An 18,240-nucleotide genomic window follows, 5' to 3' on the forward strand; every position below is an offset into this window, starting at 1 on the left:
CTCTTCTTGCAAGTGGTAGATGATAGGACAAGAGGGAAGCTGCGTCAGGAAAAGTTCAGATTGCATATTAGGAAAAATCTCTTCGCAGAAGGGGTTATCAGGCACTGGCACAGGCTGCCCAGGGAGGTGGTTGAGTCACCATCCCTGAAGGTATTTAAAAAATGGGTAGATTAAGTGTTTAGGAATATAATTTGGTACTGGGCCGGTATGGTTGGGCTTGATGATCTCAAAGGTCTTTTCCAACCTAGTGATTCTTTGATCCTGTGAAAGAAAACCTGTTTTTTTGACTCCTCCTAATTTATTAATAATATGAGAAAACAGCAGTTTAGCAGTAATTTTCTTGGTACAAATTGTTAGTCTTTGTTCTTTTTGGATGATGCTTTCAGTGACCTTTTTTTTTTTTCATTAATAGGACTTCTGTCACCATATGTCTTAGTCAATCACAGATTTCCAGAATAACAAAACTCACAGTTTACATGTGTGTCTCAATGTTTTTCCTGTGTTCTGGCAAAATATCACTGTTGTGTGTGTCCTAGAAAGGGAATTGTGAGACCTAACCCTGCATTGCACATTTTGCAGAAAGAATTAGCAGCTCTTTCTTTGCCTCAGGAGGAGCACAAAGCAACTGTAGTGGGACTGAGAGTCTAGACAGCTGATCTCATTGAGGATGGAGGATGGTCAGCGCAACAGAAAAAACGTTCGATAGCTTGTCAATTCATGACCCTAAGGTCTAAGAGACTTCCATTCCCTCAGACAAATGCTGATCCCCATTAATATGAATGGTTGAACTTCATTTGACATCAGTCAATGCTGGGTCTGAGTACAAGTACGTTATTCCCTGTGCCATTAATGCAAGTCACATACCTCAGCAGGGCAGACAAGGGAAGCAGAGTTTCTAGTATTCGTTGTTGTTTTGCTTTTGTAGAACTGTGTGAAGATAGTCAATAGGTTTATTCCTCTGTAACTGTGTTCCATGCTTGAATGCCTTCAATATATTTGTTGCAATTTATAAAGTTCATCTTTACACGTGTTTGTGTTTATTTAAAAATGATATGCTATGTCAGGTGGCCAGTTCAACTGGGTAAAAAGAAGCAAATCACGTTTAAGATAGTGACACTGATAACTACTAATTAATATAATCTGATTTCACTCCTTATTCACTTCAAGTGAATCCCCAGCTGTGAAACTGGAGTAGCAGGGACATATTTCCTTTGCAAAGATAAATAGTGTATGAAGAAGTTATTGTATATTTTAAACAGTGTACGAAAGATGTTTTAAAAACTACATCTTATTAGTCTTCTATTTCTCTCTAGGCATTGGAATTTCAGTGTTTTGCATTGCGGATTAAAAAAAAAAAGGATTAATTTGTCTAACAGGTTATCGCCTATCTTCTCATTGTAGAGGTGGTTACCATTTAGTTTGCTGAAGGACCCATGGGCCTGGGTTCCTTTTAAACAACCAATATCTAGTTTTTTTCTGATGGTTTGTTCCTAGTAGTTCTTACTTGTGGGTTCCTTGTGAAGAAAGTGCCTTTCACAGAGTCTGTCCATGTAAGGCTTTTGTATAATGCATACTCATTTAGTTAGCTGTTATATTTGTAAGCTCCAGCTGCAGCCATCACTCTCTAAATCTGTCATTGAAGGATTTTGTTTTAAATTCTGCCTGGCTTTGTTTTCAGATGTCCCTGAATTCCTCCCTGTGTTGAGTCACAGCTGTGAAAAGAGGAATCTACCTTTTTAATTCAAGGGGTCAGTGCTTTAAAAGCACGAAAGCCCAACGGGGAATAGCTTAAGCAAGATAGTTAATCATGATGATCCTGAGGGTTTTCATAAACTTACATAGGGCTCATCTGACATGAAGACTCCTGGATATCTACTAGCTTTTTTTTTTTTTTTCATGGGAAATCTGTTTTACCAGGGAATGGGATCCCCCATAGAACAAGCACCTGTGGTGGGTATTTGCCACCTGCTCAGCCATGGCTATAGAATCACAACTTAATCTTTTCTACCACATCCCTTTTCTAGCTAAGCCAGAGTGGAGGTCAAATCCTTTCTAGTCTATTTTCTCCCTGTGACCTTGAGGAGCATTTAATGTAGTAAGTACAGTGGCTTCCACTTCTTGATCCAAGTGAGAGATAATAGATGGGCAGGAAGGAGCTGCACATTGGACAGAAAGAGAGTTCAGGCTGGAACACACAGCTGACATTTTGTCTTGTGGGTGAGCAGAACTTGTTGACTTGGTTTGGGTGTTAGCAGTCCATCCAATGATATTTCTCACCCAGCTTCCTCTTCTAGCTCCAGTGGGGAAATTCTAGGAGGAATCCGTTTCTTGTCACATCAGTGCAGACAACAGGATTATTTCAAATATGGTGTCAATAATTTTGACGTTTGGTTCTGTGCTTAGTTCTCATGAGATGGACAAACTAGGACTGCGTGGGTGAACAATATCTGGCAGCCTAGAGATGTTGGATTAGGTTATGTAGCTAATGCAGTGTCTATACCTATTCTGTGTATATTTCACTTGTCATATACATATATTGCTATTCTTGATTCTGGGATTTATGATCTGCTTGTGAATCAGCTCTTGAATTTGGATAGTTTTATAAAAGGAAAGCATTCCCGATTTCACTCAGAATTCAATATTAAAAGAGTTGATTTGTAAGTGGATCAGGTGGGCATTGCCCTCTTCAGAAGAATCCTGAAAAGATAAGGATGATCACTAAAGAGTATTAAAAGCCATTATCAAATGTCTGTCAGAGCCTTAAGTCAGTCAAGGAAAGGTGTGCATGTTGCTAAACTCCTTCAGTGTGTGATGGAGTTCAATTATTCCTCTGTCCATTACCTGTTAAAAGAACTAACAGAAAAATTTAAGTTGAAAGGGACGTCAGGAGGTCATATGATACCATTTGCAGCTCAAAAGATGGATAACTTTAGCGTTTGATCAGATTGAGAAGAGCTATGCCCAGTCAGGTTTCAGATGTCTGCGAAGATGGAGAATCCACTTCTCTCAGCCCCCTTTTCAGTGTTGACCAATCTTGTAGGGAATGAAGCTTCAGAAGTACCTCAGGAGCAAGACAGCCTCATCCTCTTAGGGGATCCTCCCTACTGGGGAGAAGGAAATTAGAGGTGGTGTTTTATATCTTACCTTTTTTATATCAATCTTCTGGTTATGGCAACTCCCCAGTAACTAACCAGTTAACTGTCTAAAAAGCTGTGCTGTTTTTCAGTGAAGTATTGATTCATCTGTGCAGTCTGTGTCCTCACTTTGTCCTCACGAGACAAAAGAAAGTTATTGTGGTTTAAAACCAAAGTGGAAATAGTTCTGCGTTGAATGGAGGTGGTGATGCCTGAATTCTTGTTTTCTTTTTCGGTATGGCTGTTTCAGATTCCAGGAACCATCATGCTAGCACCCTTCACAAAGAGGCTTAAAAATAGACCAGCAAAACAACAATATTGCACTAAATATAAATTGATTTCTGCTGCAACACAAGCAGAAAGTTCTCTTAGGGTCTGATGGCAGCATGTTCTAACCCTTGAAAACAGTAAAGTCAGTGATCAGTAAAAACAAGACCATTAAAGCTCTGCTAATCTGCTGTCTGAACTCACACTGGGTGTGTGTAACTCTTTATGCAGCTCTGTGAAGTTCTTGTTTACGGAAAATTAAACTGCGATTGCTTATAATTTTCTGCAGTTTGCACAAGGGCTTAAATCAAGAGTAAAGCACTGGAAGAAGTGGTATGTGAGTCATGGATCTCACCACAGTAATCATAGCCAGCAGTGCATAGTCCCTGGTGAGAAGGGTGGCTGGGTGACTAAGGCACTGCCTGGACATTGAGGGGATGTGGGTACTGGTCCTAACTGCTGGTGTGACCTTATGCAAGTAATGTCATCTCGTATGGTAACATTAAAAAAAATCAATTAACACATAATGACAAGAATAGAGGATAGAGGCATTAAAGCTTTTAAACTGCCTGGGTGCTGTGGTGATGCATACCTAAGGGAAACCCATCAAGAGGAATAGGTCCACATTAAGCCAGTGAATTGTGTAAGCTTACAAATGGGATGTGTTATAATGGCTCTGCTTCTTCCCTGTCACATATCTTCCAAATGTAAATGAAATTAAAAAAACTAGGAAGACAGTAAATGCATTCAGCCTAACAATATAATAACTAGGTTAATCTGCCAACACAGATGACTGCACTGCAGAGTACATAGTCATATGTATATCATTTTACATATTGGCTGCACAAAATGTTGATCCAGAATTAGTTGGACAGTGAAATAAAAAATCCTCCAGAAGTGTTCAAGTGTATAGTCATGGATTACTAAGTCAAAAATTGTGGGAAGTGTAAATTAAAATCCTACTGGAATGTCTTTCCCTATACTCTAGTTTATATATTAAAGCCCTGCAGACTGTGCTGTACAGAGTTCACTGACAGTGCATCAAATAATGAGGCCATACGTCAATGAAAGGAATTCTAAGAAAATATGCCATTGGGTATATAGAAAACATATTCGATCAAAGCCCAGCTGCCATATGAAGTGCATATTTTTTGACCACCAGTAAACTGTATTAGCTGGAATTATTTTGAAAACTATCAGATGAGACTTTTACACAGCTGACAATGAACTAAGTAATACTGGCAGTTAATGAAAGACCCTATTAGGATTAGTACAATAGAAATAATTAAAAAAAATAATGATATTAAGATGCCAACTGCAACATGCTGTTGCTTGTCCTTAATATTTGTAGCATTCTGGTTTTCTCTAAGAGTCCTTTAGGCAGCTTTAAGATACAGATGGGAAATCTGTGAGTGCCTACAAGCATTTAAGCAAAATTCCAAACTAGTTGGCAATACATTTCCACTTACATCATATAAATCTAGCTACAAATTTTAGGACAATAAAGCATTCACTGTGAAATGAAATTAATGTTATAGATATATTTGCAAATGTTAGCCTTTGTTCCTTTATTTGCTTTCATTTGGGGAAGGGTTTGTTTTGTGTCTTTTCTGGTTGGGTTTTTTTTTAGGAGTGTCTGATGGATTATGATTGTATGGATGGTCTGGGTACATGTGGATTGAACCAAGATATTTCCTCTCTACAGAGAGTTGACTGGCTGATGGTGTCCCTGATGCATGTATAGCTGAAGTATGTAAATGTACTGTTGTATATTTTGCAATTAATGGAGCCATACAACAATAGGAGCTGGCTTAGGTTTGTGTTGCTTGGATCAAAGACAGAACAGCCCTACCTACTTGCATCTATAGATATATCCATGCAGGTATATGCTACCCACTGATCATGACAAATTTCACCTGAGTGCAGCACTGTCTTCCCATAAAGCTGGGATTTCCACAAGCATGCATAATGCGTGGTAGGGCAAGACTCCGTTCAAGTAACTAATCTGTAAAATTCACCATTGCCGCTAGTTACCGGTGACCCCAGAAATACCAGCCAGTCCAGACCTCTGGTAATAGAACTCTAGAGGACTCATATTCCACCTCTTCAGATGTTGGAAGTTCTCCTATGAAAGGAGGTACAGAGAACACTTTTTCCATAGCAAAACACTGGCAAGAATTCCTGGAGGTGAAAAAGAGACTGTAATCCTTCCTTTGAGTTGGCCATTGTAGGTGTATATTTCTTCCAGTAAAAGAATGGTAGTTGCAGGGTCAGTGGTTTAGCTGGCTTGGCAGTGCTGCCTGGGGTTAATTCGGGTTTTAGCAGGACAAATGCAATCTGTTAGTGCTTAAATGTTCAGGCAGGTCTCCCCAAAATGAGCATTTCTTTTCTCTGGTGGCCATCATGACGTTTTTCTGGCTCTTCGGTATTTTCTCAACCGCAGACCAAGGCTGTTCCACGGGTAAAGCTTCCTGCATACATTCTCTCCCTGTCTATTTTATTCAGGGCTGAGCCAAGCCATCCCAAGTGCTGCAGGTGGTGACAGACTTTTTAGAGGAAAGTTCTCTGGCTCGCTTTGAAAATCTTCAGACGTCATGGTACTTGGCAGGAAGCAGTTTTCATCTAGTCTACCTTTTCATCAACGTGTCAAGGAATTTTCATCCTGCCTTTTTATTTTCTTGGATACCAAAGCTACAAAACCCATTTTAGAATCACTTTTCATAGCTTGAGAGGTTTTTTTGGTCTGCTGGGGAAACATGCTGTACTTAAAATAATGTAACACTGAGGTTTGGCTTAGGGTTCCTTTTGATTCTTACATGTTGCTAAACTGTGCCATGCACAGCTTTCTTCTTTGGGTTGTATTTTTACCTTTACTTTCTTTTTTTTTCTTTAATGAGGAGACATATAGGGTGTTCTCATGTTGTTCCAAATAAAGAGACTATGAGGATCTGTTATTACAGATGTAATATATGAGTTCTCAGTTCCTTCTGAAAAAAAAAAGGGTGAAAAAAAGAAAAACATTAATCTGAGATGCATACGCCTCTATCTTTAGAGTGAAAGGCATGTAGATGTTTATGTATGGAAGATATTGGTTGCTTATCTGACTGGTAGGACACATTATTCATCCACCTACCTCTTCTTTCCAATATCATTATCAGAAGATGAGTTGCTTTCCATCCCATTCCTTTTCTTGGACTACAGACATGCTTGAGCAACAGGCTATAGAATGTAAAACTATAGGTCTGATTTCCTTTTTCTTCTTTTAAGGAGACACAATTATGGTTAGAGACTAGCATTTTTTTTTATCATTGGTCTTGGATTTATGCGTTACATGTCCAAAAGACACAATGCCACAGATAAAACTTCTCAGAATCCCCGTTTCTAGTGATTCAGAACATGTCTGTGTGCGCGGCTGTCTATCTGTCATTCTGAAAGGATTACTTGTACATCTATGTGGAATCTTTGTGTTTAATCCTGACCCCAATGCCACTAACCTGAAATATATCCTGATATCTTTTTGGGATAACGTGCTCATTTCCTATGTGTATAATTTTAAGTGCCTGATAGTAAATTTCATGGCCAGATAAGCTCTTCTCAGCAATGTGACATAAAGCACTTTATAAAAGTTACCCATTGTTACCAATATTTATGTATTTATCTCTGAATAGACAACATGCCTCTTATAAATACTACCATCAATAGAATAGAATCATAGAATCATAGAATAACCAGGTTGGAAGAGACCCACTGCATCATCGAGTCCAACCATTCCTATCAAACACTAAACCATGCCCCTCAGCACCTCGTCCACCTGTGCCTTAAACACCTCCAGGGAAGGTGACTCAACCACCTCCCTGGGCAGCCTGTTCCAGTGCCCAATGACCCATTCTGTGAAAATTTTTTTCCTAGTGTCCAGCCTAAACCTCCCCTGGTGGAGCTTGAGTCCATTGCCTCTTGTCCTGTCCCCTGTCACTTGGGAGAAGAGGCCAGCACCCTCCTCTCCACAACCTCCTTTCAGGTAGTTGTAGAGAGCAATGAGGTCTCCCCTCAGCCTCCTCTTCTCCAGGCTAAACACCCCCAGCTCTCTCAGCCATTCCTCACAGGGCCTGTTCTCCAGCCCCTTCACCAGCTTCGTTGCTCTTCTCTGGATTAGATTCAGAAAGATACAGAAAATGATAAAAAATAAACCAAATTAATTCCTTCACTATTCTTCTCTCATGTTTCACTTCCTTAATCAACAATTTTACTTTAGCTTGATTTTATCATGATATTAATGGACAAAAAGTCAAATGTAGTCCCCATTTCTTCCCATTGCAAAGTTTTACTTATTACTATATGGTTCTTTGCAATAAGACTAGCTTTTTTTCTGGCTTTCTTGTTCCCTCAGTGGCATCCTTCTTATATCTCACTCCCTTAATTTTTCTTTACTCTGTTTGGCTCTTCTGAAGTGGGAATCAGAGCAGAGATTTTTCTTGACTTCCAAGTTACTGGAGTTGAAAGGATAGGACATAAATCCTGTGAGGAGCTCAGTAAAGGTAAATCTTGTAAAGCTTTCCTAAAATCATTATAAGTTGGGTTATTCTTCATATGAGTCTTTACTAGTCATCTGAGTATTTAACAATAGCAAGATCTGCCTTATGGCAAAACGTTATCTACACCAGATACACTAAGCCCAACGATTTAAGGTAGACAAAATAAACAAAAAAACCCCACTGCTGTAAGCTCACAAAATTTTTTTGACTGTACCTCTGTCTTTTTATTTGGTAATTTTTGGTAGTGTTGGGAAGTGATGTAATAGTTATCTGGGTTTTTCATAAAAGGAAGTGTTACTGAGAATCCTGGAAGATAACTTTTGCTGCACTATAAACAGCACAAAATAAATACAAAGTACATTTACAATATGAATAAAGAGATAATGTACCTTTCAATATATTTGAATTGTAGGTGGGGTACTTTTTGTTTATTTTGCAGCTAATTAGTTTTAATACTTTTAAAGCAATATGTCTGACAGGCCATTCATGCCATTTGGTTGATGTCCACAAGAGACCCTTTCCTTCCAGCTCTGGTCTTCATGATGTCAGGAGTTGGAAACCTGCATAGTATTTGTGAATGTGACATTTTGCATTTAAATAGGTTTGAGCTGAATGATCTGAAGAGGACTTCCAAAAGCACAGAGCGCCCTACTATCTGTGTGTTTGAGAAGGCTGAAGAGCTCTGTTTATTGCAACAAAGGGCCTGGAATAAATTTTGTTTAGTAAATTGGCTCCAGGTTTTCCTGTTTCAGACAGTAGCTTTGGAGCAATGTGTTTTATAACCTTCACTAAATCTGACCAATTGTAGAGAGGTGACACCTTATTTCACAGCTGTGACATCACACATCTGCCAATTATGTCCAGTCACCTCTCTTTGGCAAGATGGCAGGACACCAGTAGATCAACATTTTTTCATTCAGCAGTTTTAACCTACAGCCCATTATGAATTTATGAGCCCCACAGGGAGATCCTGGTGGGATGGAGCCAGGCTCCTCAGCCCCTCTTCAGCATCCTGTCTCCCACCCACACACGAAGTAAATAATAGCTCCTTTATTCTGCTGAAAATGCACCTATTTCAGTGAGGTGTATGCTCAGCTTCCTTCCTCAGTCAGTCTCGCAGGTGATAATTAACACAGTGCAGATATTTTTCTGACTGAAGCCAAGGTGGTAAAGCAGCTTTAGGCTCAGCATTTTTCTTTTCAGACCATTTTTTTTCTTCATTTATTTTGCGTCTGTTCATGATGAGGAAGTTTTAGAGTGTGTTGGTCCTTAGGAGAAGTATCAAAGAATTAAAGGAAATAATAATTTTTCCTCCTCTGACAAAAGTCTTCTTACTTTTCAGGGAGGAAGGAATGAGGGAGTTAGATTTGCTTTTACGTTTCACATTTTATTTCTGTTCATGGGTCTGTTTACTTCTGAGCAGTGTGACTATGGCTCTTTTAAGCACAGGATACTGACCGACATTGCGTATGTTACAGAGAGGAAGGTTATTTCCTGAAGATTAATGGCCAGTTAGTTGGTCTGAAGTTCATTAACCTGAGCTAGTCATTAGACTGCTGGAAGGACTCAGTGTAGAAGCTAGAACTGTATTAGAAGATCATAATAAACTAAAAATATATGTGACAATCTAGCCAGATTGCAGTGAGTCTAGGACAAGACAGGGTTGGCTTGAGCTCACAGAGCAGCGGCCTCCAGTGTAATCTAACTGCCTTGTGTCAGGAATTGAAGCAAATGGTTTTTCACAGATGTTATTCAAATAAAAGTGGGAAGGAAAAAAATAAAAGAAAAAAAAGAAGGAAGATTTCCATTAGCAATGAATCCTACATGAATAAAGAAGGCTGTGAGGTATGGCCTAAAGGCCAAGTTTGGTGCTGGTATTCAGTCTGCAATTAACAAAATGATGGTGTATTCAGTCAACTATTTTTTTTCTATAAGCAGCAAATTTAGTCCTGATTCTTTACTGCACTTTACCTCAAGAAAGTGAGCTCCAAATGATCTGGTGAGATCCCTGTTGGCTGAGACCCAGACCCTCAAGCCATGACTTCTCAACATATTTGCAGTGAGTCTGGCTCCCCCTTAATTGCTTCTTTTTGAAGTATGGTTTGTCTCTATTATCCCCCTGAAGATGAACAGAGCTGATGTCTCTTGTCTTAATATAGTCCTCTTCTTCCTCCTCCCTCCCCCATTTTCCTCTTTTTTCCCCCAAAAGAGATTTCTTCACAGTGATATAACCTTGTGATAGTCTCATCAACAATAATCCTTTGTTCTCCAGCCACAAATAGAGGTACTGGTGTGGAAGAAATAAGGTCCTTCTCTCAGGATCCCATAGTCTAATGAAGGGAAAGATGAACCAGAGGCATTTCATGTTTGTTTTGTTTTCTTTCCATGTTGTCTCATTACTATGTAATGGCACTTGGCCAAAAGTACCAATGTACGTGTACATTCCATGTACATTCATACATGGAATGTGAGTGTTGAGGAAAGGATTGAGAAGAGAGAAGCTCGATCTTGTGCAGGAGGAAGGATGCTTTGGGCATTTTACAAATTGTTTCCCTCTCTCTCTTTCCCTGTTATACCCTTCCTGCATATTCCTTGATTTTTTGCTATTAGCAGAAAGAAGGTCTGCAGGCTCAGAAAGTACCAGCTTCATCTGAGAGACATTTCCTCTGGCAGAGAGAACTGAAGTGGTCCTCTTTCCAGTCCCTTCATGCCAGGAAGGATGTACTGCCTGCATCATGAGGTGCTAAATTGATTCTGGATGCCTCCTCAGTTTGCAGAGGTGCTCTGGCATCAGTGCTACAGCAAGCCGAAGTGCTAGACCTGTGGAGTGGCTCTGGGGCCACAATCTGTGTTGCGTCTCTCATGGAGACTTTCCCTTGATGTCCGTGAAAGTGCTGGCTCATGTGGGTACTAGGATTACTCTTAATCAGGTGGTTTCAGTACCTTTCAGAAAAGAATTTTCATGGCAAGTTATGAACCATTAATCTTACAAGTAGCCATAACATTCCTTTGCTCCTTGATCTACAGCATTACTCACTGACATTTGTCATTTTGCTAACTATCTCCCTTGACCTCCCGTATCATCCACTTGCAGGGGAATAGATCTGTTCTCACGTATATTTTCATGCTCTGACCTCTGTGATTTATTAACCATCAAATTCTACTTTCAGAACTCAGGATGCCATTTCAAATAATTTCATATGCAAAAGTGGAGTTATTGGGCAAAAGGGATCTGTTATAAATATGTACAAGTGGGACATTAGGAGAACTGTTGCTGCATTCTGTTCTACTCGGGTGGAGGTGTGACCTTGAGGAATTAGGCTCACTGCAGTTTTGTAATTCCATTTTTGCATGGGGAAAATAAGGACAGTGACAATTACTTTCAGTTGTAGAACACTTTAAGATTTACAGAATATGAATGACTGTTATTAAGTGAAATATGTTGCAAAGCTGGCTTAGTTGCACATTGTGCTAACGAAGTCCCATATCAGCCTGTGGACCTCGGCATGAACCGCTCATTAAAGTTTATAGGATATTTTGGTGGGTGAATTGTGGCAGTTATTCTGCTGGAAATATCATACTGTAGCACATTTAAATCCATCAGCCTCATTGAATTTTTCTCTATTAAAAATAAACAGAAGGACTTGCTCTACCCAATTTTCTTAGTTTATGAAAATGTATGATGATCACTGTTAACTCAGCTTGTACACTCATGATATATGAGATATTACAGTTTATTCTAACCATAGCATAAACATGCAATAGCTGTTGTACTGAGATAAAGAGAGAGTTATAAAACATTAAGATATCCTGTGGAGCAGTATGAACTAATGAGCTGTATGGTCACTTTTGAAAGGAAATATTCTTTTTATGGATTGTGCATTAATTTAACTTGTGCTTAAATTTAGCCATGCTAGACGTTGGTATTTGAAAAGTTTTCATATTTTTCAAAATTGTGTAAGTTTCATATTAAAGAAACGGATTTACAACATTTTGATTTATACTAGAGGAAAAAAAATACTCGTGTAGCAAATGTACTAAACGAGCTACTGTTTAAAGATGGGTCTGGCTTGCTTTCAGATTTATTATTTATGTAATAATGCAAAATTCTATGGATGTTTTCTTTTTGCTTCCAGATTAAATTTGGATTGTTTGAAAAGTGGGGACATATTTTACCCTAGTGCAAAAGAAGATACAGAAGAAAAGAGCAGAATGAGATCTTCCCAACTACCACATGCCTGCAGCTTGTTATCTTTAGCAATGCTGTTCCTTCCAGTCACTGGAATGTCAAAACAAAATATCCCAAGACTTAAGCTTTCCTATAAAGGTAAACTTTACAACATTTTTTCTGATTCTTCCACTTTTGTTTTGATGTGGTGTTGCCAGCAGTTCATTTGTATTATTAATCAGGAAAATGAAATGCAGTTGTCCCTACAGTTCCCAGAAACACATGACAGAAGCCTTAAAAATGGATGAATTCTGCTTAGGGGAGTATTAAAATTCTTTTTTTTTTTTTTTTTTGGGTGGTGGGGTACATGTTTCTGAAATATAATTGTTTTTTTGAATGAGTTTTAAAGTCATTATTTCAGTTTGTGTCTAAAGGGTATTAATATACTGTACATAAATGGGGAGAGGAGTCATTGCCTAAACAGAAACTCCTAGTCTTGAAATTCCATGAGACCCATTGGAGTCATTCCCATGTGGCTGGTGACAGTGACATGGGACACGAAGGACACTCACATGTTTCTAGAGCCTCAGGGAAAGTTGAGAGAGCTGCTCTAAGTGTTTCAAGTTGCGCTGAGATTTTATTTTTGTTATATTTTTTTTCTCTTTCACTAAGTTGGTAAGTGAAACGCTTGAAATGTTTTCTTTCTTCTTACCTCGTTAGATCACAGAAGTGTTTCTCTGAGAACTTTCTTAACTTTATGTGTTCTTCTTGTTGAGAATGTTAGAGGGTGGGAAGCTTAAACACAGATGTATCTTTTAATTCTTTATTGGACAAGTTCTTAGAGAAGGCAGATTTTGTGTTGCTGTAAATGTGCAGTACGCTTCCACAGATTTACAGGTCACAGAGTTACACCACTTTGATTTGGTCTTCTTTAGCTAAAGCAAATGCTCTCCAGTTGGGGGGGGTGTGTGTGTTTAATTTTTCAGTTATGTCAGCAACCTGAGTTAATTCTGCTGTCAGCTTTTCAAACTTAGGTTTTTCTGTGTATTACAGAATTACACTGAGGGTGGTGTGACGGGGCAGAAGGCTGTGAAGCCTTCAGCAGTGGTTATGATATGTTTATAATTAATTTAACACACAGAGAAATTTTTAGAGTAAGCACAATGACACACTATTTATTTACAAACTTCTCTTTTGCAAGATTTGTATGCCACTGTGTATGGTATTCCTCTGTGTATATATGTGTTTCAATCTGTGTGAAAGAGACAGAGGAAGAGAGATCAAGGGATCCTGACAACATTTTTATAAATTCAGGAAACAGTTGCACTCACTTAAGCCAATGAATACAGAAACTGAAAGACCTGACATGAGTTATGAAAGTTAGCAATAAAAATCCTCTAACATATAGCCAGGCTTTCACAGCTAGGCCTTTTGAGATAATTCCCAATAGCAGCATATACCATATGGTGATGGCATTTATTGTGGAGTTGACACTCATGATTAGTGAATTCCTCTTAACTTCAAAAGCAGATAGCCCATGGCAAAATCCTGATGGATATATTTGGCAGGTAAGGAGGGGGAGAGAGGAAAAATATTCAGGTCAACACAGGAAAAAAAAATTGAAATCTTAGTTTAAAATAGTGGCAGAGACCTGCTGGGAGTGGTTGGGAAAATGCCTGAGCTCGTTTAAAAAGACAATGAGTAGATGATTGATATTTGGGCCCTGACCCAAAGTTTTATTAGCAACTTTATAAACCTTTCAGTTTGGCTTGAGGGATACAGTTTCCTATCCAAACTTATCCACCTATATCCCTGGAGGGGGGAAAAAAAGCAACAACAGATACAAAATGGTACATAAATCTTAATTTAGAGAGCTGTGATGGAACTGAAAAGCCAAAAGAGAAAGAATTATCAGACTTTGTTGTGCCTCATCTGTCTTCTTTTTTTTGGGGTGTGGGGTATTTTTCTTTTTCCACAGGAAACAATAAGAAGTTAATGCTTTGTTTTCACAAACAAGTGAAAGTAGTGCTTATGATAATTAAATCATGGTTTTTTTGTTGATAACAGCATGGCAGATGTCTTGACTACATAATGTAGTTGTCAGCGTTAAGGTTACCTCCCTGCCTCAAGTATTCCAGACAAAATAACTCCAAGGTTTCAAAGAATAAGATGTAGGAGAAATGAATTGTCTTGCCAGTTCTCATAAAGTTTTTACAGTCATGTCATTGACAAGTCCTGGCATCTCCATTCTTTGGAATTAAAACTTGAGGAGGATAATGTGGGGCCCTTTTTCTTCTTTACGGAAAACTGACCAAAATTGGCTACATCAGGCAGCTTTGAAAACCTGGTCACACATGTGTGCTCATCTGGCTGCTAAAGGTGTTGTGTTTCAAAGTAAGGTTTCATCCCCTTCCAAGTGCAATGTGTTTATGGGATGGCATAGCTCCATTTTCCCTGAATGTCTGAGCATTTGCTCAGGCAGGAGAGCTGGAAGTGAACAGGACTTTCCCCTGAAGTTACTTCATCTCACAGCCCAGCATTCTCAGCTGAAGGCTAGGAGACTGCTTCTTCCATGCCCTAACAGTAAGGAGAAGAAAGGGAACACCAGGTGATGAATGCTGAGGATGAGGAAGTGTAGGGGGACAAGAAGAAAGAAAGAAGAAGGGGGAACTGTATTAAAAGAACACAGAGAAGGAGAAAGTTTAGAGATAAAGAAAAAGTCAATGGTGGATAGAGGAAGAGGGAGAAGGGGAAGGTTGGAGAAGATAAAAGAAGTGTCTATAACTATAAGAGTGCTTCAATAAACCATAGTATGTCACAAGTCCTCTGCATTCAGACAGCAATTAAAATTTTAGAGCTTGTCTGCATTGTAGTTAAAGGTTTTCATCTTCTCTGAGGGGTGGAAATCTGTGCTGGGAATGTTAAGATACAGATATTCCAGTGAATGATGTAGGTATCAACATGATGTCATATGATAAATTTCCTTCATTGTTTACTGCAGTTCTAAAAATGCATTCTAAAAAAATCATACATACATAAAACTACAAACGCACAGAAGTAAATTGAAATAGCTTGTAATACGGAGGGAAAGTCAAATATACTTCACCTCTGTTAATATAATACATTGTCATCTTAAATTACATGCCTCATCCTATATTCCCACATTTCCCCTGATTCATTAGTTGAATAATTCTTCTATATTTATTTTTATTTTCTTCACTTAGACTTTAGCTTTTCAGTACTGGTGCATGTCATTCATATCTCAGAAATTGGCACTGATAATGCTTCTAGACTGCTCTCACTAAATAGACCTTAACTAATCTTTATCTCTTAAATATTTTTAAAGATTTTGAGGTGTTTTCATTATTATGTTATAGCTAAGGATTAGGAGAAGGTAAGCAAACTGTCTTCTAATAGCAGATTACCATCTTTAGAAAACCCGGGCCTGATTTTTGAGTAATAGTCTATATTTTAATAGTCTCTGTATAACACTGCAATCAGTCTCAGAGCAACAGTGTGTATTTATCATTAATTTTCATGTAGCTGGATATACCTCATGACCGTCATCCAAACTGCAGAACTCCTTATGTACAGAAGTAACATTCAGTTTCCCTTAGCAGCACATCCTTATTGTCTGCTACCTCATTTAACATCCTCATTTCAATCTCTACAGTGAATGAAGAAGGTTTTCATATACCAGTCTCATTCAATAATGTCATTTAAGGGACAACATCCATTCTGTTACTGAAAAACGGAAGGGCCTGTGTCATAATTCAGATTTACAAATGTGTTTAATTCATACAATGCAAACAGTCTTATTCCTGTCTATCTTTTGGTTTGTAGATTTTGCCAATTTATTAATAGGTACTTTTATACAGATTTTTTTTGCATGTGTTTCTAGGTTTCACTTTGTAACAAGAGGCAGAGAATAACCAGACCGGAAGGCTGGTTGCCTTCTAGGAAAAAAAAAAAAAAAATTAAAATCAACCATTTTCAGTTTATGGCCATCCTAAAATTTTCCAGTAGAAATGCAGACTTCTAATTGCAGATTGATTTTCTTTACTTTGCTGCTTTTCATGGACATCCTAAAAGCACACTCAATTAATACATTTATGTTATGAAAGTATGCACTCTGCTCCCTTTTATTTCTCTTTTTTTTCAGGGTATGCCCCAGCCCAGATTTGGATGTTGTCACCAGTGACATATCCACATTAACATCCACAAACATAAATGATGCCCAAGTAGGAATACAGCCATGTCCCCAAAACATTCCATGCTTGCTGTGACCTGTGCTGATTTGGTCAGAGGACCAGGATCCTGCATTGTGACACAGCGCGTAGGAAAAGGCAAGACTGAAGGGAACCTTTGGCTTTTAAACCAGGATCTAATTAACACTTTTAAACTATGTCAGTAATTTAAGTCTAATAAACAAGAACATTATTCTCAGCTGATTTTTCTCTTCTTCACATTGAATGAATTAAGATGTAGTCTCACCCCCACTAAAGTGATGGCAAGACTTTTGCCACTGGAGTAAATTGAAGCAGGATCAAATTTCTATTCCTTCTCACTTCTTTTCTTCTTAAATAAGTAAACTGAAGACATGCAATTCTATCTCCTCCGTTGAAGGATGACAATACTGATTCATCAGCTCTACGTGGAAAGTAGCCACATTTAAGGATTGTTTAGCTTCATGCAGTGTTTTATGTACATATTTTTCTTCCCCCTAAGTGTGATCCATTCTTACAATATGTTGAAAAAGCAAAGAAAGGATAACATTTTGGTGCCAGGAATTCTTTTGAAAACTCCACTGGATTAGTACATTTCCTTAATGTTCTAAAAATGATACTTTGAACATGCTACTTTACAAAGTCAAGCATCCTGTTTTGTAAATTTTTTTTTTCTTTAAACCTGTTCCATTTCATAACTGATGAGATACCTAACTGTTGCATCAGAGCAGTTAATTTGAATGTTTCAGTAAAGCTGGCTTATTTCCATGTCATGCATTAAGTATGCATATATAATATAGTTAAATTGTATAGCTCCATGAGCCTTATTTAAATTGTCTGTGACATTGCAGCAATCCCAGTACCACGGTGAGGGTGTTGCATAACTATGGTAGGAATCTGGTAAATTGGTGATGTACAGAAAAGCCTAGAATGAACTTGCATTTCAGCAGCTGTACTTGCTCTGCAGGAAGATGAAATAAAATCAGTAAAAAAAATGCTTTTGGGGTAAAATCTGCAGCTGTAATTCTGAATGCCTGTGAAGTGAAAGAAAAATATGCTGAGTGAGGACATGCTGCTTTCCTGAATCCCTCATTTGTTGTTTTATTAATTTTTGATGAATTGTGATTTCTCAGAAAAAAACCCTATCTCAGATTCCCTTGTAGAGTAACATAAGATGCTTATGTGAAACTCAGTATGCTAGCTTCAGATGATTGTCTAGTTATAAAATAGATTTTTCCTGTTTTGTCTCAAAAATTCTTTCTGGAGGCAGGGAACATTGAGACTTCAAGTGTATCCTAGGTTTAAGATGGATGGGCATTGCTGCCCATGTGAGGAAAAACTCTTATATGTGCTGTAGACTAAGGATAAACTTGAAGGCATTTATTACATTTTAGTAATGGGTAAAACAGCAAGTTTCTTACAGATGTTTTTTTCCTTTTTTATACTAGTGAACTTGGAGGTCAAATCCAACTATATGTTGCATTTTCTGTCATATAATTATTGTATATATAATGTTCTGGAGACCAGCCTCCAGTCAGTGACATCAGCAGTTTACATAGCAGTTGAACTAAGAATAACCTTAGAGAACTGACCCATATCAACCTCTTAACAGTGTAAACAGCCTGTAGCTCACAACAGTTTTCTTTTTTTCATGATCACAAAAGGGCCTCAACAGGATAAAAAGAGAATTGTGTGCACCAAATACCAAACTGTTCTGCTGAACGTTCACTTGATTAAATCTCATAAGATGAGAGAAAAAAACAGGAGTAAGACTTTGGTCTCTTGTAAGAAGGAGTATGAGGCAACACTGAAAACTGCTTCCCTAGAAGAAAAATGTGGGGATGATACGTGATTAGTGGCATCAGCTTTGAAGAGGGTACTTTCAAAAAATAATTGTCTAATCGCGCTTTTAC

General features: G+C 38.2%; 1 protein-coding gene across 1 annotated transcript in view; it reads left to right on the forward strand.

The window, feature by feature from the left end:
- Positions 1-18,240, forward strand: part of SEMA3D (semaphorin 3D) — a 142,239-nt gene that overhangs the window by 31,395 nt on the left and 92,604 nt on the right. Inside the window, 1 exon segment of the mRNA XM_069875333.1 lies at positions 12,070-12,260. Coding sequence (XP_069731434.1) covers positions 12,070-12,260 — 191 coding nt within the window.

The sequence above is a fragment of the Phaenicophaeus curvirostris genome, chromosome 1 (genome assembly GCF_032191515.1).
Source record: "Phaenicophaeus curvirostris isolate KB17595 chromosome 1, BPBGC_Pcur_1.0, whole genome shotgun sequence".
NCBI classification, from domain to species: domain Eukaryota; kingdom Metazoa; phylum Chordata; class Aves; order Cuculiformes; family Cuculidae; genus Phaenicophaeus; species Phaenicophaeus curvirostris.